General features: G+C 37.7%; 4 protein-coding genes, 1 non-coding gene and 1 pseudogene across 8 annotated transcripts; 3 read left to right on the top strand and 3 right to left on the bottom strand.

Moving 5' to 3' along the window:
- The first annotated feature begins 3,152 nt into the window (after positions 1–3,152).
- LOC7494263 (translocase of chloroplast 120, chloroplastic) lies at positions 3,153–8,348 on the top strand. 4 transcript variants are annotated; one of them, XM_052455687.1, is made up of 3 exons: positions 3,153–3,334; positions 3,661–4,727; positions 5,010–8,348. In XM_052455687.1, exons 2-3 carry the CDS (start codon positions 3,678–3,680, stop codon positions 8,067–8,069), a joined length of 4,110 nt encoding a protein of 1,369 aa, XP_052311647.1. In that variant the 5' UTR covers positions 3,153–3,334; positions 3,661–3,677; the 3' UTR covers positions 8,070–8,348. The 4 variants fall into 4 exon arrangements, with proteins under 4 accessions (XP_052311647.1, XP_052311646.1, XP_052311645.1 ...); XM_052455686.1 differs by having other exon boundaries at positions 4,869–8,348; XM_052455685.1 differs by having other exon boundaries at positions 3,661–4,868.
- Positions 8,349–9,139: 791 nt separating this feature from the next.
- On the top strand, positions 9,140–9,211 carry TRNAQ-UUG (transfer RNA glutamine (anticodon UUG)). Its single transcript has one exon. It is a non-coding gene; the product is annotated as a tRNA-Gln (tRNA).
- Positions 9,212–9,753: 542 nt separating this feature from the next.
- LOC7494264 (mitogen-activated protein kinase kinase kinase 20) lies at positions 9,754–10,758 on the top strand. The gene has a single exon (XM_002312941.4). It carries the CDS (start codon positions 9,847–9,849, stop codon positions 10,756–10,758), a length of 912 nt encoding a protein of 303 aa, XP_002312977.4. The 5' UTR covers positions 9,754–9,846.
- Positions 10,759–11,918: 1,160 nt separating this feature from the next.
- Positions 11,919–12,862, bottom strand: LOC7494265 (dirigent protein 23). Its single transcript, XM_002313692.4, has one exon. The coding sequence runs from the start codon at positions 12,695–12,697 to the stop codon at positions 12,143–12,145; it is 555 nt and encodes a 184-aa protein (XP_002313728.1). The 5' UTR covers positions 12,698–12,862; the 3' UTR covers positions 11,919–12,142.
- Positions 12,863–13,498: 636 nt separating this feature from the next.
- LOC7472139 (dirigent protein 4) lies at positions 13,499–14,167 on the bottom strand. Its single transcript, XM_002313693.4, has one exon. It carries the CDS (start codon positions 14,160–14,162, stop codon positions 13,599–13,601), a length of 564 nt encoding a protein of 187 aa, XP_002313729.2. The 5' UTR covers positions 14,163–14,167; the 3' UTR covers positions 13,499–13,598.
- A 1,078-nt stretch (positions 14,168–15,245) lies between these two features.
- LOC18102159 (dirigent protein 15-like) lies at positions 15,246–15,790 on the bottom strand (annotated as a pseudogene).
- Positions 15,791–16,319: the final 529 nt, after the last annotated feature.

The raw sequence follows: 16,319 nt of genomic DNA, 5'->3' as shown, positions 1-16,319 counted from the left end.
AATAGTAGATAACGGGAAAAAAAATTGCAAAAAAAAAAAAAAAAAAAGCCTGACACGCACTAGGCTTGATGGCAACTAGGCCTAAGCACTTAGGCTGCACACATCCAGCCCGAGACATTAAAAAAAAATTAAAAAAAAAAAAAAGAAGCGATGGATGACACTATGCCTGCTAAGCCACCAATAGCATGGCAATAAAACTAGTTTTAAAAAAATAAAAATAAAAAAGTGATGCCGTTGTTTTTCATGACCATCTATCATTAAAAAAACTGGGGTCGTTGTTTTTGACCCTACACACCATTCCAAACACGTCCTAAAACCATTTCAAATAAATGTTTATACTTTATATTTTAAAACACGTTCTAATCAGCCCTAAAAATCTAAAAAACCAAACTCTCCCCTGTCTCCTACCCTTTGACCCTTTCTCTCCGATCTCCCTACATCCAGGGACCTTATTGTAATACAAATAAAGTTTAGAGATTGTTTAGTGCAAACCTAGGAATTCCATAACCAAAGTAAGAATAAAATATAAAAACTCCAAAAAAAAATCACTTGGGTTTTTTTGTTTTTTGTTTTTGGAAAGCCGACACAGTTTAGAGCTAGGAAAAAGCCTAAAAGAGCAACAATTTGTCCACTGTGGGAAGGCTTGCCTAAAGCAAAACCCATTTTATTTTAGCTTTTTTTATAATATAAGTATAGGGCGGATCTCCCAAAAAGGCCAAGTTGAAACAAAATTGAATCACCCTATGCTGGCTTTGTACACGAAGTGCTTGATGTAATATGGAAGCTGGTGATGGATGGCAGGCTAGGAGCTTGCTTCTTGTGCATGGTAATTTCTTTCTTTGCCCAAGAAAAAAAAAATCCTTGCTTCTCCCTGCCCAAGAAACAATTCCCTCGAACTCTACCCTTCAACAACGATTCTAGGTTTCCAATGAACGCTGATAGTCTTGTGAGTTGAGTTGCTTCGAATGCAAGGAAGAGCTGGTGAAGCTGCGTTTTTCGACTCGGAATTAATAATTAAGCGTATTTTAATCAATCTTTTACTAAGTATATTCACAAAAAATCAAATATTTCTCGGTGAGGTAGAAATAGGTAGAACACTGCATTTTGAGTTCGACTTTCCCTTCCTCTTTTCCGAGGCATGGATTAAATTAACTCTTGATAACATGGTTAATAATTAATAAACTCTTTAGCCACGAAGAACCATCTTATATATTGACCGACTAAACAGGCTTTGAAACGGGGATAGTTTCGAGCCATGGTGCGATATAGTCAGCTTGAGCTCGAGACTTAACCCTAAAAGCTCGAAGTTCAAACAACCTGAGTGATATGTCCGAAATCACTCTTTTTTATTTTTTCTCTTTGGACCCTAGCCTATCTACATTGTTTCCTAATTTCTCACGGACCACCGAGCTACCTGTCCAAATTCCCTTGATAAGCCCTTTTCATTGATTCTCCTTGATTGATATATAAACATCAAAGTGTTTTTGTCTTTGCCTGTTTGTATATTTGACGTCAGCAATCAATTCCTTTCTCTTTTTTGCCATTATTGGACTCTGATAATCTACAGTGAAAGCTATTCCTGAACTAACTGAAACTTTTATAATATTTATCTTTTCCTGTACAGTCCAGCCTTTGTTACTAAAAAGAAGAAAGAGCTTAATCTTAATTCTTTGTTATATATTAATTATTGGTGTCTAATTAATCTCGATTTCCATATATTAATAGTGTTTGGAGTTTAATAGCTGATCTCATAGGTTATTCAATGATCTAGCTAGCTGGGTCACCATGAGCTAGGCAGACGAGTAATTTATTTATTTATTTTTCTTTTCAAAATAACATAAAAATGTTTAAAAGTCACACAGTAATTAATAATTAACCCTTCGCAGTATGATCAATGCTTATCGTTTTTCGATTTAACAAGCAATCTTACAACATTAAAAGGTAAAAAAAGGTGATCAAATGGGCACAAGAGAAACAAGACAATTGTTAACATGTTGTTCTTCATCACTGGTCTCCCTCGCCAATCAAATCACCTCAAACTGCCCCAAAAATGTCCCCAAATCTCCTCGATCGACACTCCACATGTCGGGGTCGGGTCTCTTGCCAGAGCTTTCTTGTATAGTGTTTTAACGCATTAAGTCGGTTTCTTACCTTTTCATTTATTCCGATTGAAAAAGCGTTCTAACTTTTTATTCTCATTATTTTTTATTTAAAAAATATTTTTTTCATATTTTTATTTTATTTTTTATATTAACATATTAAAATCATTAAAAATACTAAAAAATTAATTTAATATATTCTTAAAACAAATTCAATTCCAAACAAACATTAAATTCACATACCGTACTTCTATTTTCACTAATCTAAATCCTATATATGACATTCTTTTCTTTTTTTTAGTTTAACATAGGTATCCGGGCCAGTTTGCGCGTACCTCGACTAATCCCACAGGCCCTGAAGTTAACGACTATGTAAACCTCCAGTGGCCATCATATGAGCAACCACAGGACTCGAACCTGAAACCATAGAGAAAACAAATCTCTTGATCCCAAGTTCTTACTACTATACCATTACCTAGAAGGTTATATATATGACATTCTAAACTAATTATTTCATTATATTCAATCTTGAATAGCTAATACATATCTTTAAAAACGTAATTAACTGCCTAAAAAAATGTAATCAACGTATTAATAATAAAATCTGGATTGAGAATATTAATTATAAATGAAAGTTGGGTCCATGATACACTGTTAAAAACTTAAAACAACTTTTTAGTTATGAAACACAAGGATCAGATTAGTAAATGGAAAGATACAATATGGATTAAAAAAATTAAGAAATAAAGAATAATTAAGAGTTAGCGTGTGTTTAGTTGGTACATAATATTTTTTTTATTTAAAATTATATCAAAATAATTTTTTTATTTAATATCAATTTAAAAAACACTAAAAAAAATATAATACTTTTTTAAATAAAATATATTTTTACAACACATAAAAAAAAAAAAAACAGAAACAGAAACTAAATAACTCGCGCTCGCACACTTAACTCCTAATTTTATACAAGTAAAACCACGTCAGCAAGATTTGGGGTTCTTCAACGATGAAATCAAAGCAATCAGTGAAACCCCGATAAAAAAATCTTCCACCGTCAGATGAAAAAAACTCAATAACTCCAAATCTCCACCGTCTGATAAAAAATTCTTATCTCCTTAATTGTTAATTCACCTAACTTGGTAAACCATAGCAGCTGCAGCCAGTGTTATACATATAGGATTCGTTCACTGGCTCTCTATCTGAAATTCACTCACTCTATCTCTATAGAAAACAAGGTAAGCAAAATGGATAAAAAGGTTTTCCTTTTCTCTTATGTTTTAGTTTATTAATTATGATTTTGTATTGATTTAATAGCATTTTTATGTTTGTTTTTCATTTTTGTGCAAAGCCCTATTGGAAACATGTTAAAGTTGCTTATTGAGATCTGAAAGTTTCAATTTTGGTTTTTGTATGGATTGGTTGTTATATAAAGTTATGGTTTTTGTGTGGAAGATGGAAACTTTGTAATGGGTTTTTTTTATTATTATTGGTTATGCGATTGGCTGTGATGATTTTGAAATTGGTTTTGTGTTTTGATGTTGTGGGTTTTATGTGATTTAAGGTTTTGAAGGGAAAAAAATGGAAAACGGGGTTGAGAGAGTTGTTGTGGAAGAGAAAACCAATGTGGGAAATGAAGGTTTTGGGGACAAGGTAGAGGAGGAGAGAGTTGTGGTGGGGTCTGATGAATCAAAGGATTTGGAAGATGAGGTTTTTGAGGAGGCAATTGAATCACATGAGCAATTGCAGGAGGAGGAGGAGGAGGAGGGAATGAAAGTTGTATCAGACGGTGGTGTTTTTGAGAGTGTTGGCGATTTGATTTCAGCAGTTGTTGATGAGAGCTCAAATTTAGGAAACGAGACAGAGAAACTTGAAGAGGCTCTTTTTATTCCTGCTGAGAGTGGGAATCCTGATGAGTTGGGTGGGGTTGTTGGTGAAGAGAAGGTAGAGGATTTGGTGGGCGAAGATAGTGTTGATAAGATTGATGAGGGAGGGACTGCAAAGGAAGCTAGGGGCAGTGAATCGAGTGGAGGAGAGGTTGCTGAGATCGTTGATAATGGAGTAACAGAGGTTTTGAAGGCTGAGGGTGAAGGCGAGGTGGATTCTAAGCAGGGGATTAAATTGGATGAGGAGATTCTGCTCAAGGATGATGAGAGAGAAGAACTGAAGGAGGATGAGTTGAGCACTGAATATCAGGGGACTAGTGGCAATTCAGGCATGAGCCAGAATTTGATAAAAATGGATGCTGAGCATTTAGATGAGAAAAGTGGGGAATTGAAAGGTAACGGAGAGTCTGCTAAGGAAGATGGGAACAATGAATTGATTGGAGGTGAGGAGGTTTCTGAGATTACTGTTAATGGAGAAACTCAGGCTTTAAGGAGTGAGGCTGAGGTCAATTCTAATCGAGAAATTGAGTCAAGCAAGGAATTGAATAATGATGGAGATTATGCTCAGGAAGTGGGGAACAATGAGACGAGTGGAGATGCGGGGGTTTCTGAGATTGCTGGTAATATAGGAACAGAGGCTTTGAAGGGTGAGAATGAGGCTGATCCTAATCGAGAAATTTTGTTGAGCAAGGAGATTCTTCCTGAAGATGGTGAAAGAGAGGAACTGAAGGAGGATAACGCGGAGGTGTCTGAGATTGCTGGTAATATAGGAACAGAGGCTTTGAAGGGTGAGTATGAGGCTGATCCTGATCGAGAAATTGAACTGAGCAAGGAGATTCTTTCTGAAGATGGTGAAAGAGAGGAACTGAAGGAGGGTAATGCGGAGGTGTCTGAGATTGCTGGTAATATAGGAACAGAGGCTTTGAAGGGTGAGTGTGAGGCTGATCCTAATCGAGAAAGTGAGCTGAGCAAGGAGATTCTTTCTGAAGATGGTGAAAGAGAGGAACTGAAGGAGGGTAATGCAGAGGTGTCTGAGATTGCTGGTAATATAGGAACAGAGGCTTTGAAGGGTGAATGTGAGGCTGATCCTAATCGAGAAATTGAGCTGAGCAAGGAGATTCTTTCTGAAGATGGTGAAAGAGAGGAACTGAAGGAGGATAAGTTGGGTTCTGAATATCAGGAGGCCAATGAGTCAATTAATTTATCAGGTGATCTTCAAGGTGATAAGAGTGAAGGACTGGATGATAATCTGGAAAAACCAGATATAAAACATGATGTTGAGAAGAATGTGGATTTTGACAGTGCAATAGTAGGCCTTGATGCTGGAATTGGGGTTCATAAGAGCGAACATTTCAGGGACATCTCAGCAGTTGTGGATACAGAAAACCATGATGATAGCAATGGGAAGTTGAAAGATGTTTCAGCTGTTATAGCTTCAGAGCAAAATGGGGAAACTCATGAACTGAAAGCTGCATCATCTGTCCCACAGACAGTCGTGGAGGAAGTAAAGCTGGTACCAGGAGTTTTAGCCTCATCTTCTTTAGAGAAGTCAGTGACTGAGAGAAATGAGGAGATCCAGGCTTGTGCATCTAATGTGCGAGCAGAGGATAACAAGGGTTCTGAAGTACATCATGCTGCCAACAATACTAATGGAGTCAGCAAAAGCACTACTGTGACTGAAGAGCCCAAGGAGAAAGCAGACAAGGGTCAGGAGGATAAGCAAACTACTCCAGCAAATATAGAGCGAAAAATTAAGCATGTACCCAAGATTGCATCTTCATCTGCAAAATCTTCAAGTGCAGCTCCCGCACCTTCTCGTCCAGCTGGCCTTGGGCGTGCTGCCCCACTATTGGAACCTGCACCCAGGGCAGTCCAGCAGCCTCGTGCTAATGGAGCTGTTTCTCATACACAATCCCAACAGATTGAAGATCCTACAAACGGGGAATCAGAAGAGTTTGATGAGACTCGTGAAAAACTTCAGATGATCAGGGTGAAATTTTTGCGACTTGCACACAGACTAGGGCAGACTCCTCATAATGTTGTTGTTGCACAGGTTTTATACAGACTGGGATTAGCTGAACAGCTGCGAGGTAGAAGTGGTGGCCGCGTTGCTGGTTTCAGTTTTGATCGTGCCAGTGCCATGGCAGAACAGCTTGAGGCTGCCGGGCAGGAACCCCTTGATTTCTCCTGTACAATTATGGTTCTTGGAAAGACAGGTGTTGGTAAAAGTGCCACTATCAATTCAATATTTGATGAAGTGAAGTTTGGCACAGATGCTTTTCAATTGGGTACAAAAAAGGTTCAGGATGTTGTGGGCACTGTTCAGGGGATAAAGGTACGGGTCATTGACACACCAGGACTTCTTCCTTCATGGTCTGACCAGCGCCAGAATGAGAAGATCCTTCACTCTGTTAAGCGCTTTATAAAGAAAACTCCTCCAGACATTGTGTTGTATCTTGACAGGTTGGACATGCAGAGCAGGGATTTTGGTGATATGCCCCTCTTGCGTACCATCACTGACATATTTGGTCCATCTATATGGTTTAATGCAATTGTTGTCTTGACCCATGCGGCATCAGCTCCACCTGATGGCCCAAATGGTACTGCTTCAAGTTATGATATGTTTGTCACTCAGCGCTCGCATGCTGTCCAACAAGCAATTCGTCAGGCAGCTGGAGATATGCGACTCATGAATCCTGTTTCATTGGTTGAGAACCACTCAGCATGTAGAACTAATAGGGCAGGGCAGAGAGTGTTGCCAAATGGTCAGGTTTGGAAGCCCCATTTATTGCTGCTCTCTTTTGCATCTAAGATTCTTGCTGAGGCGAATGCACTTTTGAAGCTGCAAGATAGTACACCTGCAAAGCCTTTTGCAACTCGATCAAGAGCACCTCCTTTACCGTTCCTTCTTTCATCCCTTCTCCAGTCAAGACCTCAAGTTAAGCTGCCAGAGGAACAGTATGGCGGAGAGGATGGTTTAGATGATGATTTAGATGACTCATCAGATTCTGAGGATGAATCAGAATATGATGAATTGCCACCATTTAAAAGTTTGACAAGGGCTCAGATTTCGAAGCTTACTAAAGCTCAGAAGAAGGCATATTTTGATGAGTTAGAATACAGAGAGAAACTTTTCATGAAAAAACAGTTGAAGGAGGAGAAAAGGCGACAGAAGATGATGAAGAAAATGGCTGCAGCTGCAAAGGACCTGCCTAGTGAGTACATTGAAAATGCAGAAGAAGAAGGTGGAGGAGCTGCATCTGTTCCTGTTCCCATGCCAGATTTAGCCTTACCTGCTTCGTTTGATTCTGATAATCCCACTCACCGGTACCGTTATCTTGATACCTCCAACCAGTGGCTTGTGAGGCCAGTTCTAGAAACTCATGGCTGGGATCATGATGTTGGTTATGAAGGTATAAATGTGGAGAGGTTGTTTGTGGTTAAAGACAAGATACCTCTATCTTTTTCTGGCCAGGTAACAAAGGACAAGAAGGATGCCAGTGTTCAAATGGAATTAGCAAGTTCTGTAAAGCATGGAGAGGGAAAAGCAACTTCACTGGGGTTTGATATGCAGACCGTGGGAAAAGACTTGGCCTATACTTTACGCAGTGAGACTAGGTTCAGTAATTTTAGGAAAAATAAGGCTACAGCTGGTCTCTCGGTTACTCTATTGGGTGATGTCTTATCAACTGGAGTGAAAGTTGAGGATAAATTGATTGCTGGTAAGCGGTTCCAAATGGTCATGTCCGGTGGTGCAATGAGTGGTCGTGGTGATGTGGCTTATGGTGGCAGTTTGGAGATCCAACTGAGAGACAAAGATTATCCTCTTGGTCGTTCATTATCAACACTTGGGCTTTCTGTCATGGACTGGCATGGAGATCTTGCCATTGGCTGCAATTTACAATCCCAGATTCCTATAGGACGATCTACAAATTTGATTGGTCGTGCTAATTTGAATAACAGGGGAGCTGGACAAATCAGTATTCGCTTAAATAGCTCAGAACAGCTTCAACTTGCTTTGATTGGCCTCATTCCTCTTTTGAAGAAGCTAATCGAGTATCCTCAACAATTGCAACTTGGACAATGAAGAAAAGTATAGGTTATACTTGCTAGGAAACTTCTGATGTCGCCATCTTGTGAAGGTCATCGAGTAATGCGAGTGAAGTTAAAAGCTGCTTATTGCCCCCCCTCCCCCCTTCTCTTTTTGTTGGAATCGGATGACGTCATGTTGTATGATATTAGTTGTCGTAATTTCTTTGTTAGATATTTTCTTAAAGTGGTTTTTTCTTCTTATCAAGCCACTGGACCAATTATTGCTTCTTGTTCAACCATGCCTGTTTCTAGAATCCATATAGTTTTCTTCTCATATGGCTGATGAAATAGATTTGCACGGTAACAAACTTGATCGCTTGCCGTGTATAGTCCTTGCGTTTCCAGTTTCTAGGTTTAGGCTAGAATCACGTATTGTTATATTATAATAAAGCATGGGACTTTCTCATGCTTTTTTTCTTCCGTGTTATCAATAAGAGAAGAGAATGTCATTGTGAATCTGAACCTGCCTTCATTTCGACATCTTTCTGCTGAAAAAAGAGAGACAAGAAAGCACAAGATAACAGCTTGAGGGTGATGAATGGACCTGCAAGAGAACTGTAGATGATCATCTCAAGTTGTAAAGGGTGCCACTGCCTCATGGCTACTAAACATGATTTATTTGAGAATCAAGATTCAGCCCTGGCATTTGGCACATGATAGCAGCCTCTCCTACGAACAAGACTAAGTTCATGAACTTCATGATGACAAAAATCCCAATTTGTGCTGCCCATTTATAAAGCCATCGAGGCATTGAGCTAACTTCTTTTAAAGTTTGGATGTTGCTTGCGATATCTTGTTCCCAACATACGAGAATTTAGATTGCCACCTTACCTCTTAGAAAACAAGTTTCGAGTTGACTACAAAAAACTTAACAATATCTGTTAGAAGTGTATTAGCCGTATAGTAATTCAGTGTCTATCACCTTAATGTTTCCTCCTCTTGTTTCGTTTGGTCATAACTGCTGTAAATTCAGTGTTCTATCATAGCTTTCTCCACCGACCTTTTTAAAAAAATAGAGACTATTTACTTATATAAGATATTTTGATGAAATGGTTAGCAAGTTGTGGTTCTATGGTGTAGTGGTTAGCACTCTGGACTTTGAATCCAGCGACCTGGGTTCGACTCCCGGTAGGACCTAAACTCTACTTTTTAGTTTTCCCATTAAATTTGATTTCTTTCTTACCAAATTGATTTTTATAGTTTTAGAAAAATCAGTTCAATTTATTTTTTAAAGAAAAAAAGAGAGTGAAAAAATTTAGTTTTATAAAAATTATATACATATTAATCTAATAATATGCACAATCTTAATTAATATATAATTAAGTTAATTATTAGTGCAAAAAAATCAGTTTATTTAATTTTTGAACAAAAAAGAGAACGATAAAATTTTACTTTTATAAAAATTATATATATTAATGTGATTAATATATATCACAATATTACATAATTAATATTCAAGTTCTTAATTAGTGCATGCAGGTAGTGTAACAGATATTAAGAAGATAATCATCATCGCATGTCATTAACTATATATGTTTACCAATAAGATAAGACTGAGCCCACTAATATTGGAGATCAACTGTTCACAAAGAGGCTAGTATTCCAATCCAACCCTGAAAAGGATTGACTCGTTTAATATATATACACGCAGCCATGTTCATGCAAATTCACGTATTTCTATTATTCCAATTCCTTATACTTCTTCTTCAATCAATTTAGTCACGGCCTTCTTAATTTTAACCTATTGATTCCCTTGCTTTTAGTTTTTTGTTATGTCAATTAATATGAAATGGCTTAGGTTGAAAAACCTAGGGCAAGGTTCGTATGGAACTGTTTATTTAGCAATATCGACATTTACTAATGAATTGTTTGCCGTGAAGAACGCAAATCTTGAAGACTCTTCTACTCTTCAGAAGGAGAGGAGGATCTTCGAAAGATTTCCTGGTACTGATGAAGTTGTTGAATGTTACGGGTATTGTGTGAGTAAAGAAGGTGGGGTGTTGAAGTACAATATCTTGTTGGAGTATGCTCCTATGGGTTCTCTTCTAAACCTGATGAGGGATTGCGGAGGTAGGATTCTTGAGAGCCATGTTAGGAAATACACGAAGATGCTACTGAAGGGGTTATCTTGCATCCACAGTAGCGGTCACGTGCATTGTGATCTTAAGCCCGCCAACATTCTGGTTTTTCCTCGTCAAGTTGATGGATTAAGTGATATTCAGCTTAAGATTGCTGATTTTGGGCTGGCTAAAGAGCCTGGAGAGGATGATTCGGATAAGCTGTTTCATATGTATCAATACCGTGGGACGCCGTGCTACATGTCTCCTGAATCTGTACAATTTGCTGAGATCACACCGGCTTTGGATATATGGTCTCTTGGTTGCATTGTTATTGAGATGATCACTGGACGGGTTGCTTGGGGAAACTTGGATTCGAAAGAGTTGTTCAATAAGCTTGTCTATGGGAATGAATCTCCAAAGATTCCTGAATACATGTCAGAGAGTGGAAAAGATTTCCTGAGGAGGTGCTTTGAGTTAGATCATAGGGAGAGGTGGACTGCCGATACTCTCCTGACTCGTCCTTTCGTTGACGACGCGCCACTGCAGCCGGTGGAGACGAACACTGAAGAATTGTTAAGCTCATGCTTTGCGTGTGCTGTCAATTCAGTATTATGTGAAAATTAGGTATCCTAGATAGGAAAGATGCATGCTTGCATGTTTGGTGACAACATTTTTTTTTCCTTTTTAAGAGTAGGTTTGGTGTAAATATCTTTTATATAATAAATAAAAATGACTTTTTTCTTTCTTTTAATACAAGTCTTGTTAAGTTATACGATTGATTCTATTTTATGCTATGTTTCTGGTGATTATCGGGCATAAAAGGAATGCTTGAAAGAATGGAATTGCTGAAATTCCCCAGAGCTTGTCTTGTTTGAATGGAATTGCTAAAATTTTGGATGTTCTGCAATCATCTCATCTGATTAGCCTTTCCATTTTAAAGTTCAATAACCACCAGAAGTCTAGTAAATAGACACAGAAAGACCTTCTGCATCGAAACACCAGCAGCATATATAGGGGAAGCAGCAAAGAGACTTGAGACAAAAAAACAAAAACAAAAAGGAGGCCTGAAGACTTGATAGACTCAAATCGCCAGCCCCAATACAACTGACATCCAAAAAACAAGATACAGAGGAACAAAAACAAATCAGATCCAAGCAAGAACTTCAGACTCTGTGGACAATCGTTGTTTTGCCTACCGATCTGCTACATGGTTGGCTTCGTGAAGAACGTGAGTAAAAGAGACTGTCTCAAGCTTCGAGATATACCTTAAGATTGCCAGGAACAAATTATTAAACTTCCAAGGTCTGTTTGCTGGATTGTTCAGCCATTTAGTCACAAATTCTAATCTCTAAACTGTTTCTGGTTCTAAATGCAGTATCATGATTTGTTTATCATCACCACCAAGTTGAATATTTTTTGGACAGGAATAAATTATTAATTCGTATTCCTAATCTGTTCGTCATGTTGATGGACATGCTTACATGATGAGACGGAGAAGGGAAGCAACATTAATCAAATACTACCGATCCAAACACTATTATTACTAAACAGAACAGCAGCAATGCCAATCAACAGTTTGCTACACTTGATTTTGGCTTTGGTTCCTTCCTCAAATTTCGTGGGAAAAGAAAAGGTGGTTGTATATCCTTTTGTTTTCTCATGAATAATGAAAATTGCTTGTGATGCAAGCTAGGAAACAACAACTCTATGAATATGTTTTTAGAACTAAGTTTTAATTGTTGGATTACTTTACAAATTTCCATAATTTAAGATCAAGCCATTCATAAAGAAAAAGATCATTAAGTTTAAAATTTTGAAGAAGAAATTTTAACAGAATGATGCATAATATATGATACATGTGCGAATATGTTTACAAGTGGAAGTAATGAACACACATGTATGGTGCTGCTGCGTCAAGTATCATAGCCTAAGAGTAGGTAACCAACTCATGGCAAACCACATTGAGAAAAAAACATGACTACACTTCTACGAAACAGTGAAGTAACATCTAGTGAACTACTGTAACATTGTAGCCTACTATGGCATCGCCAGTGGTAAGGTCAAGCCAATAGGTTTGTGCAACGGCATAACCACGTGCAAACCGGAATAGGCCGGTTCCTCCAACAATTGGCATCTCACGAACAGGATTCATTGCCGGATTCTTACCAAGGAGGCTAATGCAGCTACCATTATAGATACCATCGGTGAATGCAAAGTTCATGGCCATGATCAAGGCCAATTCATTCTGCCCTGCTGACCCATAAATCCCTTGAGCTCGGCCGACGGGCTTTGAGTTCGGATCAGGCCCTTCTGTCAAGGGATCATCAGCCATCATGATAGAACCGAAGAGGGTGGGGGATTTATTATCTGCACTTGGTTGAGCAACTTTAATAGCTGTAGGATTTTTGCCACTGAGTATGTCATGGAAGTAGAATTGAAGGTTTGTCACATTCTCCTTTTCAGCTTCAAGTCTGCTGGCCCAACTCTCTGCATTAGTACTTTTAGCCCATTGCATGACTCCCACCAAGGAAATGACCAGCAAAACTAAAGTCGCTTTCGCCATTTTCTTTCTCCTTTGTCCTTGCACAAGAAAAATAGGGAGGAGGGTCTTTGAGAGAATAATATAGGAAGGTGTGTCTTGGCTCTGTATTGATGCTATTAGAGGTCTTTATATAGGACAGCTTAACACGAGATTCAAAAACAGGTTACCTACATAAGATCCCATCGTTATGAACTGTAGGTTCATGCGCTTACTATTCTGCAAATTAGAGAGAACAAAACAATGCCATCTGTGATAGGTCCAAATGAAAAATGCACCGCCTTTGTTTTTTTGGTCAAAGGCAGCTCCGAGTCCTAACCATTCCATGACATTTTCATGGACAAAAGGGTTAAGGACTTAAGGGAGTAGGTGGGTTTGGTTGTGCTTAAGTGAATAGACTCCACCAAACTCCTTTCCATCTGCATTTCAACAATATAGGAAAGAAATCTACAATAAAGGGAAAATCTCAGCAGGTTGGCTGGCTGTATCATGCATAGATTTAGGAACCCTTCTTCAAAATTAAGAAAGATCTTATTAGTTGCGTTAGCGCGCCTTGTAAAAGTCAACCAAAATCGTTGGCTATATCATGTTAAATTCTCTCTTTTCATTCACTGTACCCTATCAATTTGGTTTGGCAAATTCCATTAAACTGTGTGAGACAATACTTTCTAACAATATTAAAATAATGTTTTTTTATTAAGGTTTTTCTTTTTATTTGTTTTTCGCGTGTAAGAAGATGGCAGGCATCTAGTGAAGTGAACCATTCCAAACGCTGAATCACGAAGCACAGACAAATTAAAGGTATTTGATTCAACCATTATTAGACACCTTTCATTCGATCCATGTGATGGCAACAATTTTCCAACAGGTTTTCGTTTTGCGATGTGCTCTAGAATTCCCGATGAGAATATTTGTAGCTAACTTACTAATGAATCAAAGTGACCTTATACTCGAGAACAGCATCACCATTAGTAGCATTGAAATGGCTAGTTTTGACCTTGGCAAATCCTCTAGCCATCCTGAACTTCCCTCTTCCTCCAACCACCGCAACCTCGCGATCAGCCTCCGTCACTGGATTCCTCGAAAACACGCTAAATGAGCTTCCTTTGAACTTACCTTCTGTAAATCCAAAATCAACACACATCACTATAGTAAATTTACTATAATCTTGGCTGGATGATAAATAGAGCCCTTGTGCATTCCCTATAGTCTTCGAGTCTGGCTCAGGTCCCACTTTAAGAGGATCATCAATGGCGTATACGCTACCAAATGGTGTTGGTGATTTGTCACCTTCGGTGCGATTAGACCCGGCTACCTTGACAGCAGAAGGATTTTTTCCACTAAGAATGTCATGGAGGAAGAAGTGAAGGCGGGTCACCTTCTCCTTCCTGGGGACATGCCTACTCTTTGTGTAATATTCACCATATGCTGCTGGAACAATAGCAATACAGATGATCAAAGCACAGACAAAGGCTGCCATTCTTGCCATCTTTTTTTCTCCTCTCGAATTGTTGATGAAAGATCAAGAACACCTTTAACCATTTTTATAGGATTTAATTATGTGCTACATGATAGTCATTTATTTCTTGAAATGTTACCGTTTTTAACGGTTAGAATATATAGATATTGATTCAACGCATTTAATAGTCCTAGCAAAAGAAAATCAATTTTTAGTAACAAAATCCATTTATCCGAAGGACAATGCACAAATCCATACAAGGCAATCAATGAAGGATTTGCAATTACAATATTTTGCAGGGAAAAATGTAGGTCTATCCTTTTCTATATTGAATTTCCAATATATCCTTCATTATTTTGGATATAATATTAAATTCTATACATGACTGATTATATATATTAATTTAGACAAAAAAAAAAGAGTTAATAAGAGGATAAATTAAAAACTCAATTATTTATTCAATTAATTTATAAAAATAAAATTGAATGATAAATGAAAAGGCCATTTTCCTTAATTCTCAAGTGCAATTTAACTTTTCAAGCATGATTAAAAAGGAGATAAAAACAAATGGAGTAAATGCTAATTAATCTCATCAAAAGTTTCTTTCCGAAATAATTTCCTTAAAATTTTAAACCTCATGGAATTTATTGGATTCACCTAGAGCAAGATCCTCTCATTCATTGCACTCAATTTCTTTCAATGAGATTTTTTGACAAGCGTTTTTTAGAAGAATATTGTTCATATGATTAGCTACTGTAATTTATTTTTTTTGGTTGTTCGCCTGAAATATATACTTCAATTAATAATTGGCTTTCTCTGCTGCTTTATTTGCTTAGGGATGAGCATGATCTTTGATTGTATCCCCTAATTGCTACTATCTCTCTGATTTTTGCATTAATATTTAATAAAATTATATATGATCACATTTATAAAAATAAACATATAAATTTACCCCGTCGTCTGAACGGTGTATAAAGTTAGGAATCCTTTGGAAATCCTTGCCAAAAAAAAATCTCTTAATTGGCTAGATTAGATTGGTACGACATGGAAAACTCCACACACACACATAATTTCATTAATCGGTGATACTTGCCAGATGAAAATAACCCTATGTCACTCAAGAATGGCATCACCAGTAGTAACATTGAGAAAGCTGGCGCTGATCTTGGCAAATCCATTAGCCATCCTGAACTTCCCTCTTCCTCCAGCCACCGCAACCTCACGATCCCCCTCCCATACTGGATTCCTTGAAAACACCCCGAACGAACTCCCATTAAACCTACCAGTTGTAAAAGCAAAATCAATGTACTCCACTAGCTATACTAACTTTACTAGCATCTTGGCTGGATGATAAATAGAGCCCTTGTGCTTTCCCTACAGTCTTCGAGTTCGGCTCCGATCCCACTCTAAGAGGATCATCAACGGCGAATACGCTGCTTGCCTAATGGTGCTGGTGATATGTCACCAGCTTGGGTGCGATTAGATCCAGCAACCTTGACTACTGCACAAGGGCTTTTTCCACTAACAATGTCATGAAGGGAGAAGTGAAGGCGAGGCACCTTCTCCTTCCTCGGGACATGACTTCCCTTTGAGTAATATTCACCATATGATGGAACAACAGCAACACAGATGATTAAAGCATAAACTAAGGCTACCATTCTTGCCATCTCAATGTTTGCTTTCCCTTAGAATTTTTTATTGCAAATCAACACCACCTGTATTTATATGGTATCATGCATGCCAGTGCACATGTTAAACCCTCGTAGAAGTCCTCCTCCTCTAGATTAATAGACACGTGATGAATCGTTGATCTACTGGTTGATAATCATAGGCAAATCTTTTCATGGTTGGAATTTTGGGACACATATCCATCTCCTTTGTGCTTAGAAAGTAGTTGTTTCGGTTCCATTCGATATGTAGGAAATATTTTATATTAATTGAAAAATCGAAAAAAAATAACACGCATTTCATATCATTTAAATCTTATTTTACATCAATTGAGATTTCAGATGAATTGAACCGGATAAAAATGCTCGAAAAGCCCCGCTAGTCGTTATATTCTATTACTTCACTCACATTTAACCTAACTTAATTATCTATATATTTTATTAAATCTCATTACTTGATATATACTTAAAAAAAAAATTAATCTATTGATTTGAGTAGTTAATAATATTTTTTTAAGTG

This window comes from Populus trichocarpa, chromosome 9, assembly GCF_000002775.5.
Source record: "Populus trichocarpa isolate Nisqually-1 chromosome 9, P.trichocarpa_v4.1, whole genome shotgun sequence".
In the NCBI taxonomy this organism is placed as follows: Eukaryota; Viridiplantae; Streptophyta; class Magnoliopsida; order Malpighiales; family Salicaceae; genus Populus; species Populus trichocarpa.
Note: the sequence above shows the minus strand (reverse complement) of the source record. Positions and strands in the feature narration are given on the sequence as shown.